This window comes from Bombyx mori, chromosome 13 (assembly GCF_030269925.1).
Source record: "Bombyx mori chromosome 13, ASM3026992v2".
NCBI lineage: Eukaryota > Metazoa > Arthropoda > Insecta > Lepidoptera > Bombycidae > Bombyx > Bombyx mori.
In genome coordinates this window covers 5,517,828-5,531,916 of record NC_085119.1, presented here as the reverse complement: position 1 = coordinate 5,531,916, position 14,089 = coordinate 5,517,828, and the positions used below count along the sequence as shown (strand labels likewise).

Sequence of the window (14,089 nt, the reverse complement as noted above, 5' to 3'; positions counted from 1 at the left end):
TTGTTTTACACCCATCATTTATAACCATACGCATAGTTTTCATTATGTCTAATAACTCAGTACTTAACTAGTTTATTAAAAAGGTTCCGCCTTTGTGAAAGTTGAATACCGAACACAAACGAAGGCGGTACAATTGCCAAATTAGAAAAATAATGGGTTATGTAAATGCATACTCGTGAGGGGAGTAAGGACAGCAAGCACATGTTGTTTTTTTTACTAAAAATGAAACAAGCTATTTTATAATTTTACTACACATCTCGGATTTAATCCATAAATTTAACATTTTTTTAAACACAACTTAAGCTTTTAAACATATTTCTTTTTCATGTCTATATAAAAAAGAATCGTTAAACGAAAAAAAATTGCTTTCCATTGCAAACTTTACTTGAAACTTAATTAATTTTAAGCTAAATGAGCCCTAACGTACAAACAAAACATCGTCTTCGTCTACATCAATTCTATCTCGTAACTGATTCAGTTTTGACGACATAAAAACAATACATAAAGGATAAGTGTTCGTAATAGTATTTTTTTTTCTTTCGTTTCTAATAATTACTTGTTTGCGTTTACTTGTACAGAACCCCGAATATCTTTAGCTCAGTTTACTATAGGATACGTTTACTGTATTCCGTAAAATCATGCGCAATTTACCTCTTCTCAATCACACTCTTCTTCCCGAGTTCCTTCTGCCCCCCATCTCTAACTTTACGAGGAGTGAACCGTATATTAACTATTCGCATTAGAAAACTAGTAGGTGTTAATATTCTACGTATTTCTAAAGCATCCTTCAGTTTACCTCTGAAGGATTATAAAAATAAGAAAAGGACGCCGGTATTTACTTTATTATATCTATAGACTCACAGTAATCAACAAATACAAAAAATCTACATAATATCATGGTCGGTTTATTGGTTAAGCACAAAAACAAAAATCACTTTCATGACGCATCATAAAACAACTTAAACGGTATATGTAATGTTAAAATAATAAAGAAAACTTAACAATGAAAATCAAGAATCAATAGAATCAACCGTCCCTTTAATTTGAAATTATATTACTCACAGGCACTTGTCCGCCCGAATAGCCGACTCAGAAAACATTCTGCAAGTATACTTTGAAGTAGAACCCGAAAACCGTTGTTAATTTTCGCCTAATTTGAGGTCGTTTTTATTCTTAACTAGCTGACCCGGCAGACTTCGTAATGACTCAATCGATAAATAAAAGACCTAAACTTTTGTATAAAACAAACTTAAAACAAACAAAACGAATTGGTCCGACGGGGGACATATCAAAGGAAAAACAAAATTGTTTGTTTTTATATAACTCCAAGCATTTTCATATTTATTCACCTTTTAAACCTTCTCTGGACTTCCACGAATAATTCAAGATCAAAATTAGCCAAATCGGTCCAGCCGTTCTCGAGTTTTAGCGAGACTAACGAACAGCAATTCATTTTTATATAATAATATATAGATTTGAGTCTGTTTGAATTTTGTACGGTAAAGAGTGTTAATAAGTAGGACTAGCGTGGATGTATCACGTAATATGCGTTCAGGACCTTTGATTATATACACGTATATATAATCAAAGTTCAAAAGGACATTTCAAAAATTCTGCTTAAAAATACCACACATAATTAAACTATCAATGTTTACTCGTTAAAATTAAAATAAACCAACCTCAGACCGTCAAAATATATTACTTTAGATACTCATACTAAATTACTTCACTCATATTAAAAGTATGATTTAAACAAAAGTTTTGAAGAAATAAAATTTTTACGAAAGTGCTTATTAATTGAAGAGAACATACAAAATCAAAAACAAAATCATTTGTGTTTGTGTGTTTTAAGTAGGTACCTACGCAACGACTGAAAAATAATGATTCATTAGAAACATTTAAATTTCGAATCAAGACAATAATAATTATGAACGCAATTCTATTAATTTTATAAACGCACAGTACGTAGGTACTCAGTAACACATTATACCTACTCTACGTAACTTTTAGCCACAATGATTAGTCAGAATACAAAACGCCATGTAGGCTGCCACGAACAATCGTAAACGTACAAAAATTAAGATGATTAACCGATGTAGCTCCCGATATACGCGCTGCAGTTCGGACAGTAGTGTGTGGCGTTTCGGCAGCTTTTGCCGCAATAAGGAATGCAAGCACAGGGCCAGCAACTGAAAAAAAAAGAAATAAAAAAATCTCAATTACTTACTTAAGTCGACTTTCCTGTTAGCAGAAGGAACGGGTCTCCGCTTCCTTAAGCCACTTCTGCTACTTCCCTGTATATATTGTTACGCCGGTAAGAGTAATGCCATCTATCGCCGAATAGTCGAACGAATATCAAAGGATCTAGTAGTACCTAGAACGCTCGACAAGTACAACGGCATCTATTGTCAGAGAGCGGAAACACAATATTATGCTCGAAATGTGTGGAATATTCTCGATAATTCTAGGGATGTGGTATCGGCTATAAAAGTGTTGCAGAGATGGCACGCAGTCAGTTAGTAATCGGAACTACTCGAACCGAAACAGCGAACGGATCACCTGAAGCGAAGCGGAAGAAGCGAATTGAGAATATTAAAGTGTTTGCGAAGTATTTTAAGCATTCTAAATGTTGAATACAGTTTTTAGTTGTACTTTGTTGGAACTTTTTATTTATCCCGAACCCCAGCGCGTAACAATATCATACATATAATAAGCCACATCCTGGGACTTCCCTATAATAGATATATAAAACAATAAGAAGATAGATCCTAATGAGAAGAAACGTTGAATGTGAAACACCCAACGATCTTAAGCTAGAATTTTCTCCAATAAAATAGTCAAAATTTAAATTATCTCCGACTTTTAATAGAATCCGCATCTAGTTTTACAACAGCAACCTGACCACTATTTTCCTACACAACTCCTTAATGCCCAATTCCGCATCCATCTTCAGTATTTCACCCGCGAAGCAATCAGGCGTTACGATTTGAACGTCCAATTGTAATGCAGACTACAATCTTATGACTCGTTGTCAATAATGACATTAATGCTGTATAGTATTTTCGAACTGCGACTGTTTAAAACCATGTGAGCAGTGAGACCATCTGCCCAACTTAATTTCAGTCATAAGTTTGTATGCAATTGTACGTAATTCAGACATTCAATGTTACTCTTAATCTTTCGAACTCTTTAAATTGTAGCTGTATGTATAGAGCAGATATATTTATTACTTCAGAAAAATGTACGTGTATGAACTAATTCCTATTTCCGTTTGTTTCTGATTAAGAAATTGTAAATTTTAATTTAAAAAAAACTTAGACGTTTTTCTAATATTTAAGTTCACTACATTTCAAACTTGATACTTTTTAGATCAGTTTTCTTTTTCTTTTTTATTAATATAAAATCCACAGATTATCATGCCTTAAATATTTTTTTTTTTTTTTTTTTTTTGCAAAGTTTTTCTTCATAATAAAGCAGTACCTATCTCAAATATTCTATTGTAATTAAAAAAAAAAAACATACCATAGACAGCAAAGGAGTAAAGCACACAGGTGGGTTTTCGTCGCCGATACATATTCTACTCTGGTCTTGATGGACGCTCTGCAACTTGGGCAGGTATAGCGGACAGATTTAGGGCCCATTTGCGGTGCTTGAACTGTGATGAACTGTTGAGTCGGCACAGTGGGACCGACATGATATAAATCTGTTTGTATCTGGTTATTGTATGGCGGCGGGTTTTGAGTAGTTTCTGCTATGTTTACGCCAGATAAATCCGCTTGATCTGAAATATTACTTTTAAATTTGAGAATTCTGTTAACCGTTGGACTGATCTAAAATTATCTACAAAATCGTTCAGAACAAAAGCTTTTTTTTTTTTTTTTTTTTTTTTTTTTTTTTTTCAATTCGTCGTCGTGGCCTAAAGGATAAGACGCCCGGTGCATTCGTATCTAGCGAAGCAACGGTGTTCGAATCCCGCAGGCAGACATCAATTTTGAAAAAAAGGAAAAATAAATTATTGTTTAAAAAAACTAACAAAATACGCTTTTATAGAAAATAAATTTTAATAAGTTTAAATTAAAAATAGTGTAGGAAAGCTCGTCCAATCATCGAAGCAATAAAAAAAAGGCATTTTTTAATATTTTTTTTGGTTCGACAGTGTTTTTTTATAAGAACTTTATGGCATAGACGCGTAAACGAGCTCACAGCGCATATGATTTTAAACGGTTACCGAATCCCATAGACATAACAATGCCAACACCCAGCTTGAAACACTAAAATTAAGTCTCGATTTACGAATGGCTGCTTCTCGGAAGAATTAGGTCATTATAAATAATATATCAGTACATACCCGTTTGGGCTCAGACTTTTAGTACCTCCGTTGCATTTACGAAGTATTAGTAATACTGATAAACTTAAATAAGTACGTAATAAAAAAAACTCACGCTGCACCAGAGACGTTTTCATTTTATTCTACCACACAGTTTTACCGAACACTATCTATATGTAACCACGTCCGTCTCAGACGATTAACTGTATGTGAATTATGGTGAATGCGTAAACAATTGACCATTTTTTTAATGCCGGCCACTCACATGCGCGCAAACATTCGTACAATGTACGTAAGGGCCGTCAAACATTCATTCGCGTTATGATACTCGTGGCGTTAGAACCCACCCCGGAGGCCAAAAAGAAGATCGCATGTCTCACGACAATTTGCGGCCTATCCGGGATCTCAATCGAAGCCCCCCACAAGCGTGGCACTCCCGGGCAGTGCTACAGATGTCAGCTTTACGGCCACTCGGCTCGCAATTGCCACGCGCGCCCCCGCTGCGTAAAGTGCCTCGGCGACCACGCCACACTAGATTGCTCGCGTGTTAGGGAAACCGCGACCGAACCCCCAAGCTGTGTCCTATGCCTTAAGCAAGGGCACCCCGCGAACTACCGTGGATGTCCTAGGGCTCCGCGCAAGCGTTCAACCCTCCCAGCTCCGCGAACCGTCGGCCCAAAGACTTCGGCACCCTCAGTGCCGAAACCTGCCTTCGTGCCGGCTGCAGTTCCCACGGTTTCAGCGTGGAAAAAGCCGCTGCCGTATACGAAGGCGGGAACACAAACCGCACCCCCGCCCCCGCTCGCGACACGCCCCGCGCCTCAGCCCCTGCTCGCACCTCGCCCCGCGCCCGCGTTCCGTCCCCCGCAACCCTCTGCCGCCAACGACTTCGCGCTCGTGCGCGACTTCGTCACCGCGGTGAACTTCGACCGTCTGCGATCGTTCGCTGACGCTATCCGTAGGTCGACAACCCCCGAACAGCGGCTCGCGGCCGCGTTCGATCACATGGACGTTTACGAGTCCGTGTCGCGTACGTTATAAAATCTTTACCGGTAATCAATGGCGCAAAAAGGTAGAGAAAAACCGTATTCCCTTACGTTAGCATTCTATAATGCTAACGGACTCGCGCGGCAACGCGATCAAATTTTTGAATTCCTCCGCGATAATCTTGTAGATATTCTATTAGTGCAGGAAACCTGTCTGAAGCCCTCGCGTCGCGACCCGAAAGTCGCGAACTACGTCATGGTTAGGAATGACAGACTCACCGCCTCCAAAGGCGGGACTGCCATTTACTATAGGCGGGCCCTGCACGTTGTCCCTCTCGATACTCCCTCGCTCTCACATATCGAGGCGTCAGTGTGCCGTATCTCGCTGACGGGACACCAGCCGATCGTCATCGCATCCGTTTATCTCCCCCCGGACAAGCCCCTTCTGAGCAGTGACATCGAGTCACTGTTCGGCATGGGAGACTCCGTCATCCTGGCAGGCGATTTAAATTGCCACCACACTAGGTGGAACTGCCATCGTACAAACGTTAACGGTAGGCGTCTCGACGCGTTTATAGACGACCTCACCTTTGAAATAGTCGGCCCCCCAACTCCAACATGTTATCCGTATAACATCGCGCTCCGTCCGAGCACTATAGACCTGGCATTGCTTAGGAACGTAACTCTGCGCTTGCGTTCCATCGAAGCAATGTCAGAGCTCGACTCAGACCACCGACCTGTCGTTATGCAGCTCGGTCGCCCTCACAACCCAGTCACTGTTACGAGGACCATGGTGGATTGGAATAAGCTGGGCACGTGCCTAGCCGACGCCGCTCCGTCAATCCTCCCTTACGGCCCGGATTCGAATCCATCCCCCGAGGACACCGTCGAATCCATAAACATCATTACCGATCACATCTCTTCCGCGATCATTAGATCTTCTAAAGAAGTCGATATGGAGGACAGCTTCCACCGCATCAGACTGTCCCCCGATCTTAGGAATCTCTTAAGAGTTAGGAACGCGGCAATCCGGGCCTACGATCGTCTTCCCACGCATTCAAACCGGATTCAGATGCGTCGTCTACAACGCGAAGTCCACTCCCGCTTAAGCGACGCGCGTAACGATAATTGGCATAGTTATTTAGAACAACTCGCGCCCTCCCACCAAGCATACTGGCGACTAGCTAGGACTCTCAAATCCGAAACTACCGCTACTATGCCTCCCCTCTTACGCCCTTCAGGCCAACCACCGGCATTCGATGACGATGACAAGGCTGAGCTGCTGGCCGATGCACTGCAAGAGCAGTGCACCACCAGCACTCAACACGCGGACCCCGAACACACCGAGTTAGTCGACAGGGAGGTCGAGCGCAGAGCTTCCCTGCCGCCCTCGGACGCGTTACCCCCCATTACCACGGACGAAGTTAGAGACGCGATCCACAACCTCCAACCTAGGAAGGCACCAGGCTCCGACGGCATCCACAACCGCGCGCTAAAATTTTTGCCAGTCCAACTGATAGCAATGTTGGCTACAATTTTAAATGCCGCTATGACGCACTGCATCTTCCCCGCGGTGTGGAAAGAAGCGGACGTTATCGGTATACATAAGCCGGGCAAACCGAGAAACGAAACTTCTAGTTACCGTCCGATTAGTCTCCTCTCGACGATAGGAAAAATTTACGAACGTCTCCTTAGAAAACGCCTCTGGGATTTTGTTACCGCGAACAAAATTCTCATAGACGAACAGTTCGGATTCCGCTCAAAACACTCGTGCGTACAACAAGTGCACCGCCTCACGGAGCACATTCTGATAGGGCTAAATAGGCGTAAACAAATCCCGACCGGCGCCCTCTTCTTCGACATCGCGAAGGCGTTCGACAAAGTCTGGCACAACGGTTTAATTTACAAACTGTACAACATGGGAGTGCCAGACAGACTCGTGCTCATCATACGAGACTTCTTGTCGAACCGTTCGTTTCGATATCGAGTAGAGGGAACTCGTTCTCGTCCCCGTCAACTGACCGCCGGAGTCCCGCAAGGCTCCGCGCTCTCCCCGTTATTATTTAGTTTGTATATCAATGATATACCCCGGTCTCCGGAGACCCATCTAGCGCTCTTCGCCGATGACACGGCTATCTACTACTCGTGTAGGAAGATGTCGCTGCTTCATCGGCGACTCCAGATCGCAGTAGCCACCATGGGACAGTGGTTCCGGAAGTGGCGAATAGACATTAACCCCACGAAAAGCGCAGCGGTGCTCTTCAAAAGGGGTCGCCCTCCGAACATCACTTCGAGCATCCCACTCCGTAGTAGGCGCGCAAACACCTCCGCCGTTAGTCCCATCACTCTCTTTGGCCAGCCCATTCCGTGGGTCTCGAAGGTCAAATATCTAGGCGTCACTCTCGACAGAGGGATGACATTCCGTCCCCATATAAAAACGGTACGCGACCGCGCCGCGTTTATTCTAGGACGACTCTATCCAATGCTTTGTAGTCGAAGCAAACTGTCCCTCCGCAATAAGGTAACTCTCTACAAAACTTGCATACGCCCCGTCATGACGTATGCAAGCGTAGTGTTCGCTCACGCAGCCCGCACCCACTTGAAATCCCTTCAGGTTATTCAATCACGATTCTGCAGGATAGCCGTCGGAGCGCCTTGGTTCCTTAGGAATGTGGATCTCCACGACGACCTGGAGCTCGACTCTCTTAGTAAGTATCTACAGTCGGCATCGCTGCGCCATTTTGAGAAGGCGGCACGACATGAGAACCCTCTCATCGTAGCCGCTGGAAATTACATACCCGACCCAGTAGACCGAATGGTAAACCGTCGACGTCGCCCAAAGCACGTCATTACGGATCCTCCTGATCCATTAACGGTGCTTTTAGGCACCACAAGCACCGGTCACCGTCCTCGTCGAACCCGTCGCTTGCGACGAAGGGCTCGACGAGCGAACTAACCCATAGACACAGCCCACTGAGTTTCTCGCCGGATCTTCTCAGTGGGTCGCGTTTCCGATCCGGTGGTAGATTCTGCGAAGCACTGCTCTTGCTAGGGTCAGTGTTAGCAACTCTCCGGTTGAGCCCCGCGAGCTCACCTACTAACGTTAGGGTGAAGCTGAAATAGCCTCTCAAGGCTATCAGCATAGGTAGGGAAAAAAAAAAAAAAAAAAAAAAAAAAAAAAAATTCATTCGCAAACTTAGCAGCTGTGCAAATGGCTTCGCATACTCAATTTGCGAACCCGTTTGCACTTCCTCCTACACTTGTTTACGAATGTCTCACGAATTTCTCCTCCTTTTTAATTCGTCAATAGAACATTGAAGAGAAAAAGAGTTTTGAATTCTTTCCCAGACATCATTAACAGCCATGCTGTTTTTATGGGATTTCTTTTGATGAAGATACGCTACACAGTAGACGTCACGAACTATGAAAATGGCGATACATCCGTTACCTTCGCAATCGTCGGCGCAACTGGGCAAACGAATGTGTGGGAGACTACGCGAAGGTTCGCGGTTCGCGCGCTTTGATGTCTGTTAAAAAACCGACACAGCTTGGAAAATCACGAATACAGCGAAAACTTTGCATAATCATTTGCAAATGTCGTCCTACACTTGCGGTTTTGCGTATTCGTGCGCATGTGAGTGACCGGTGTAAGAAGTACGCAGAACAGACATGTATTTCAAAAACAAAAAATGTATTTTTCAATAGCTTATACATAAACCAAAGACACCTAATAAAATACTAACGGACCACAAATGTCAATTGTAGTTGATATCGTGAAATTAGTTTGACAGCTTCGTAAAAGAGAATAATATAGATTTGTAGGTTTCTGTTTCCGATTCTATTTTGGAACTAGGTAAATCGTATGACTTGCCTAAGTAATCCTGAACCTTGAATGCTCTGAACATTAATATTGTATGATAATTTTTTCGAATTGATCCCAAACAGAATTTGTTCAGACTTATTAGAAATGGAAGATAGAATTGTTTTGTCAGTAAAGAGTCGGAGGGTGGTTTAAAGTCAAGCGCAAAAGTTTGAGGAGTCGTTCGCATGTACAGGTTTGACCAAATTCGTACCAGTAATACTATCGCATTACATATGTTGCAATACGCGCCGTCCAAGATAAAGCAGCAATGACTGAATTTAAAAATAAAACCACATATATTTTTAAAAAATCGTTTGATACTACAATTAATTGCCAGCCGTACATAAATTACGAAAACAGCTAAAAACATAATTGACATGGACGGAATGAACATTACAATCGATCATTATTAATGTACACGCTTCCGTGTTGAATTTTTTTATTTAAAACTAGCTGACCCGGCAGACTTCGTAGTGCCTCAATCTATAAATAAAAGACCTAAACTTTTGTATAAAATAGACTTAAAACAAACAAAAGGAATTCGTCCGACGGGAGGACACATCAAAAGAAAAACAAAGTTGTCATTTTTATTGAATTCCGAGCATTTTCATATTTATCTACCTTCTCTGGACATCCATAAATAATTCCAGACCAAAATTAGCCAAATCGGTCCAGCCGTTCTCGAGTTTTAGCGAGACTAACGAACAGTAATTCATTTTTATATATATAGATAGATATGAACCCCGTGGTCGCTTGAAAACGAAAGTCAATAACGACGATTTAAAGACGGTAGTGGAAGCTGACGATACTCAAACTACCGCTAAGTTAGAAAAAGCTCTCAACGTCAGCATCAAATCAATACAGATCCATTTGCGTCAAATTAAAGGCAAGGTAAGAAAATGTGATGCAACACGTTGATGTACGCCTTAGCTTGCTTAACAGGCATAATAACGAAGGGATTTTGAACAGCATTGTCACTTGTGCTGAAAAATGGATTATTTTTGATAAAATTGTAAGTGGTAGTTGTGTTGGTTAGGCCCTGGTTCAGAACCCGGGCAATGGCCCAAATGAAAGTCACCGTGCCCTTCTTCTTCTTCTATGCTTTCTTCATTACTAAAGGTGGTGTTCCTGAAACTTGATCGTGGTCTGTCTCGTCAGCTGTTTCCATCTCGTCCGGTCCTCAGCTTCTCGAATGGCGGTTGCGACTGGCAGCCCAGTTAGGGTGGTTATTCGATCACACCATGGGCTAGATGATCGGCCGCGAGGTCTCTTTCCTTCTACTTTGCCCGTCACAATCACAATCACATCGTGTCCTAAAGGATAAGAAACATGGTGCATTCGTAGCGAGTGATACGACCAGGTCGATCCTTATATCCCGCAGACAGGTACCAATTGTTCGATTATTAAATACGTATGTGTCTCATGTTCAAAACAAAGGAATCTATACTAATATTATAAAGAGGAAAGATTTGTTTGTTTGTTTGTTTCGAATAGGCTCCGAAACTACTGGACCGATTTGAAAAATTCTTTTTCCATTAGAAGCCGACATTGTCCCTGATGAACATAGGCTACTTTTTTTTTTTTTTTTTTTTGGTTTCATGTGTGTTTTAATGTTTCCGAAGCGAAGCGAGGGCGGGTCGCTAGTCATTTAATAAAAATCGAACCCAAATAAATTGTAATTTAGATGATTAGTATAATATTATATAAATGATACATAGACTGAAATTTTGCAACTCTTTTATCTTAATAAAATGAATATTTTTGAATAAAACATTAGGTACATACATTCATAGCATTCGCGTCAGTGATGCCTTTGACCGGATTTTGATTGTAGTTTCCTTTCAGTGATTCATACTTCAGTCACATTTAAAATAGTATATTATTTGTGTTTATTACGCATGGCTAATTGGACGAAATCATACGATAATGTTACTGGCGAAGGCAACTGAGAAGTTACATAATTTTTTTATCGTTTCATCTAGTTTGAAGGACCAAATAGGGATAAAGATACTAATACATGTTATACAACAAGCAAATTTTTTTACAGATCTAGATCAGTAAAAAATGCTTATGTCCCGTGTCATTTACATTAGCAGATATAACCGAAGCTGCACGTTGACTTTCCTATTAAGCCTATATTTTAATCCTTGTCATAAGCTGTTTTTATGCAATTGTTTTATGGAAAAAGTATCTCTTTTATATTAAAGAGCAAAGGCATAATCTAAGTATATAAAAAAAAAATATTTATCAACAATTTCCAATCAATAGAATACAAAAAAAATAGTTTTTACAATTCGTAATTTATATTTCAATTCGTATTATCTACGGCTATCTAATCTAATATAATCTAATCTATCGGTCTTTGTATGATATGACCACCGCTTTATTTAGTATTTCCATATTTTCTTTGCTATTGTCAGGGGTTGATAAATGGATTGAGTTTTTAATGTGTGATGCCATTGTTAAAAACTAGTCTGATAAAATAATTAGTTCAATTCCTCTTTACGTGGCTGTGTGTTTCTATACGCATTTAGCACTAAATCAACCATATCGTGTAAGGTGTTTTATACTATAATAAAATTATAAAGAGGAAATATTTATTTGTATTAAATAGGCTCCGAAACTACTGAACCGATTTGAAAAATTCTTTCACTGTTTGGAAACTACACTATTCCCGAGTGATGATTCCCTTTTTTGAAAAAAATTAGGGATCCTTACTATAACTCCAATAATGTAACCCAAGGTTTAAAAAAATTACCTAAAGTATTCTTTACATCACGTGCCCTGCGATAGCTATTGATGATAGAATAAAATAATGTACTACGACTTTGTAGAACACATTATTATTTACAAAAAGTGTCGCGACAACATATTTCTAGCTATTATAGTTATGTGTTCTTGTGACCCGAGCGGAGCCGGAGCGGGCCGCTAGTCATCTATAAATTTAGACAGAAAATTTGAACTTTTTTAGTACCGATCACAAAGTAACCAATGGGCTGACAATAAAACAAACAGCCTTGGCATAATAATTTATCATAGTTATAGCTAGTTTAATCTTGCCCTTGTTAGTTGTTCGTGACCACGAAAAGTGAATAGCACACGAAACGTTGAAAATAATAAAAAGAGAACAAATAAAAACGATATTAAATAAACTGAAAGCAGTTTTAATTGTGACTACCATTCGCGGTGACCGAAGAAAATACTAAATAATGTCACATTTAACATATTTTATAATTCTTGTTAAGCTATGGCATAGGTTTTATCGCGGGCCTTGGGCGCGGCGACTGAATCATGAAATTCCGTAACGGAAAAAAACCTTACACCCCTCACTCCGCCTACCATGTAGCTCGCGTTCAACACATTCACACGTTGCGCTTGTGTAGTGTTTGTGAATAAGCGCGTGGCGTGACGTCACACTGCATGCGCATCATGAAAAGTCTGCCCATCTCTCTCTCGCGCGGTCTAGCTTATGAGTGTGAAGGGGACAGTTAAGGTTTTGCTTTTGTTAATGTTTAATATAGCGTGGTCTTATTTTATTATTGTTTTAATATTAAATTACCATTGTCTAATTATAATTGCATAAGTTGATAAAAAATGCTATGCAATAGCTTTACCGCCGCAGTTCCCGAGTGCCACACGTTTTTTTTTTCTTCATTGGAAGTGGTAACCGGAACCCATTGCCAACGTAAATACCGCCACGCACCTTGAGATATGAGTTCTAAGGTCTCAGTATAGTTACCACGATTGCCCCACCTTTCAAACCGAAATGCATTACTGCTGACAGAAACAAGCAGGGCGGTGGTACCTACGCGTGCGGACTCCTAAGAGGTCCTAGCACCAGTAAGACCGGCCAAGTCAATGAGTGTACCAGGCTCACCACAAACCGGTAGAAGTGGTGATTACTCGGGAGGCGAATAACATTTTCCCACCACCAATGATACTCAATGACGACCACAACCGCTCTGACAAGAGTGATACTACATTGAAAAATACACAACCATAATGAATATTACAACAAGCATATTACATATATACATAATGAATCAATATATTCTTTTAAAAAACTACACATAAATGGAATATCTTATTGGCAGTTTCATAATTCGTGAAGTCGCGTAGGAAGGAGCGTATTATTAATTTCGTACTTCAGCCGGTTTTCATTAGAACAATTGAAAAGAATTAAACATGATTTCTAGTAAAAAAAATTTTTTTTTTTTATTCCTTAGATGGGTGGACGAGCTCACAGCCCACCTGGTGTTAAGTGGTTACTGGAGCCCATAGACATCTACAACGTAAATGCGCCACCCACCTTGAGATATAAGTTGTAAGGTCTCAGTATAGTTACAACGGCTGCCCCACCCTTCAAACCGTAGTATTATCGTATTAGGAAATTTTACCACTATTACTACCACCATTACCATTCTACTACGGATTTTTGTTTCCAAGAACCGTTCCGATAGACCTTGAGGATTACATGTTGCGCTTCTATAGATATGTATCGAACACAAATTTACAACAGTACGATTGAGAAAAGTCTACTCACATTCAACATTGGCCATTTTAGTTTAGTTAGACACAAATCACGAACTAAATTCCCAGTTATACGATTATACGAACACCACAATCGACTGTCTGTTCAAATGATCTATTGCAAAGAAAATATATCGGCTGAATATAACAATAATTTTCATATCTGATAACAAATTATCTAGTTACGCTCTGTTCCGGTATGTTTGTTTGTTTGTTTGTTAATATAGTACGCAGTAGTCATAATGCTTAGTTTTTTGCTATTTGCTCTTTTTACTTAGTGTCAAACGTAGTTCAAGTCCACACAAATTTGAGTTAACTTTTACGTGATCGAGAAGTTAAAAAACTCGCACTAAGCACGCTGTACCCTTAGATGTTTGCTAATTC

At 40.5% G+C, this 14,089-nt stretch overlaps 1 protein-coding gene across 2 annotated transcripts; it reads right to left on the bottom strand.

The window, feature by feature from the left end:
- Positions 1-235: 235 nt before the first annotated feature.
- On the bottom strand, positions 236-13,857 carry LOC119629359 (lipopolysaccharide-induced tumor necrosis factor-alpha factor homolog). 2 transcript variants are annotated; one of them, XM_038014986.2, is made up of 3 exons: positions 13,719-13,857; positions 3,523-3,781; positions 236-2,189 (listed from the first exon to the last, which is right to left on the bottom strand). In XM_038014986.2, exons 1-3 carry the CDS (start codon positions 13,732-13,734, stop codon positions 2,087-2,089), a joined length of 378 nt encoding a protein of 125 aa, XP_037870914.1. In that variant the 5' UTR covers positions 13,735-13,857; the 3' UTR covers positions 236-2,086. The 2 variants fall into 2 exon arrangements, with proteins under 2 accessions (XP_037870914.1, XP_037870913.1); XM_038014985.2 differs by lacking the exon at positions 13,719-13,857 and adding an exon at positions 4,443-4,603.
- Positions 13,858-14,089: the final 232 nt, after the last annotated feature.

Excerpts from the sequence above, each read along its gene's own strand:
- LOC119629359 (XM_038014985.2), bottom strand. The coding sequence starts at position 4,464 with ATGAAAACGTCTCTGGTGCAGC. Across the intron at positions 3,782-4,442 it reads GAAAACGTCTCTGGTGCAGC|ATCAAGCGGATTTATCTGGC; the intron begins GTGAGTTTTTTT and ends GTAATATTTCAG. Across the intron at positions 2,190-3,522 it reads TTACTCCTTTGCTGTCTATG|TTGCTGGCCCTGTGCTTGCA; the intron begins GTATGTTTTTTT and ends TTTTTTTTTCAG.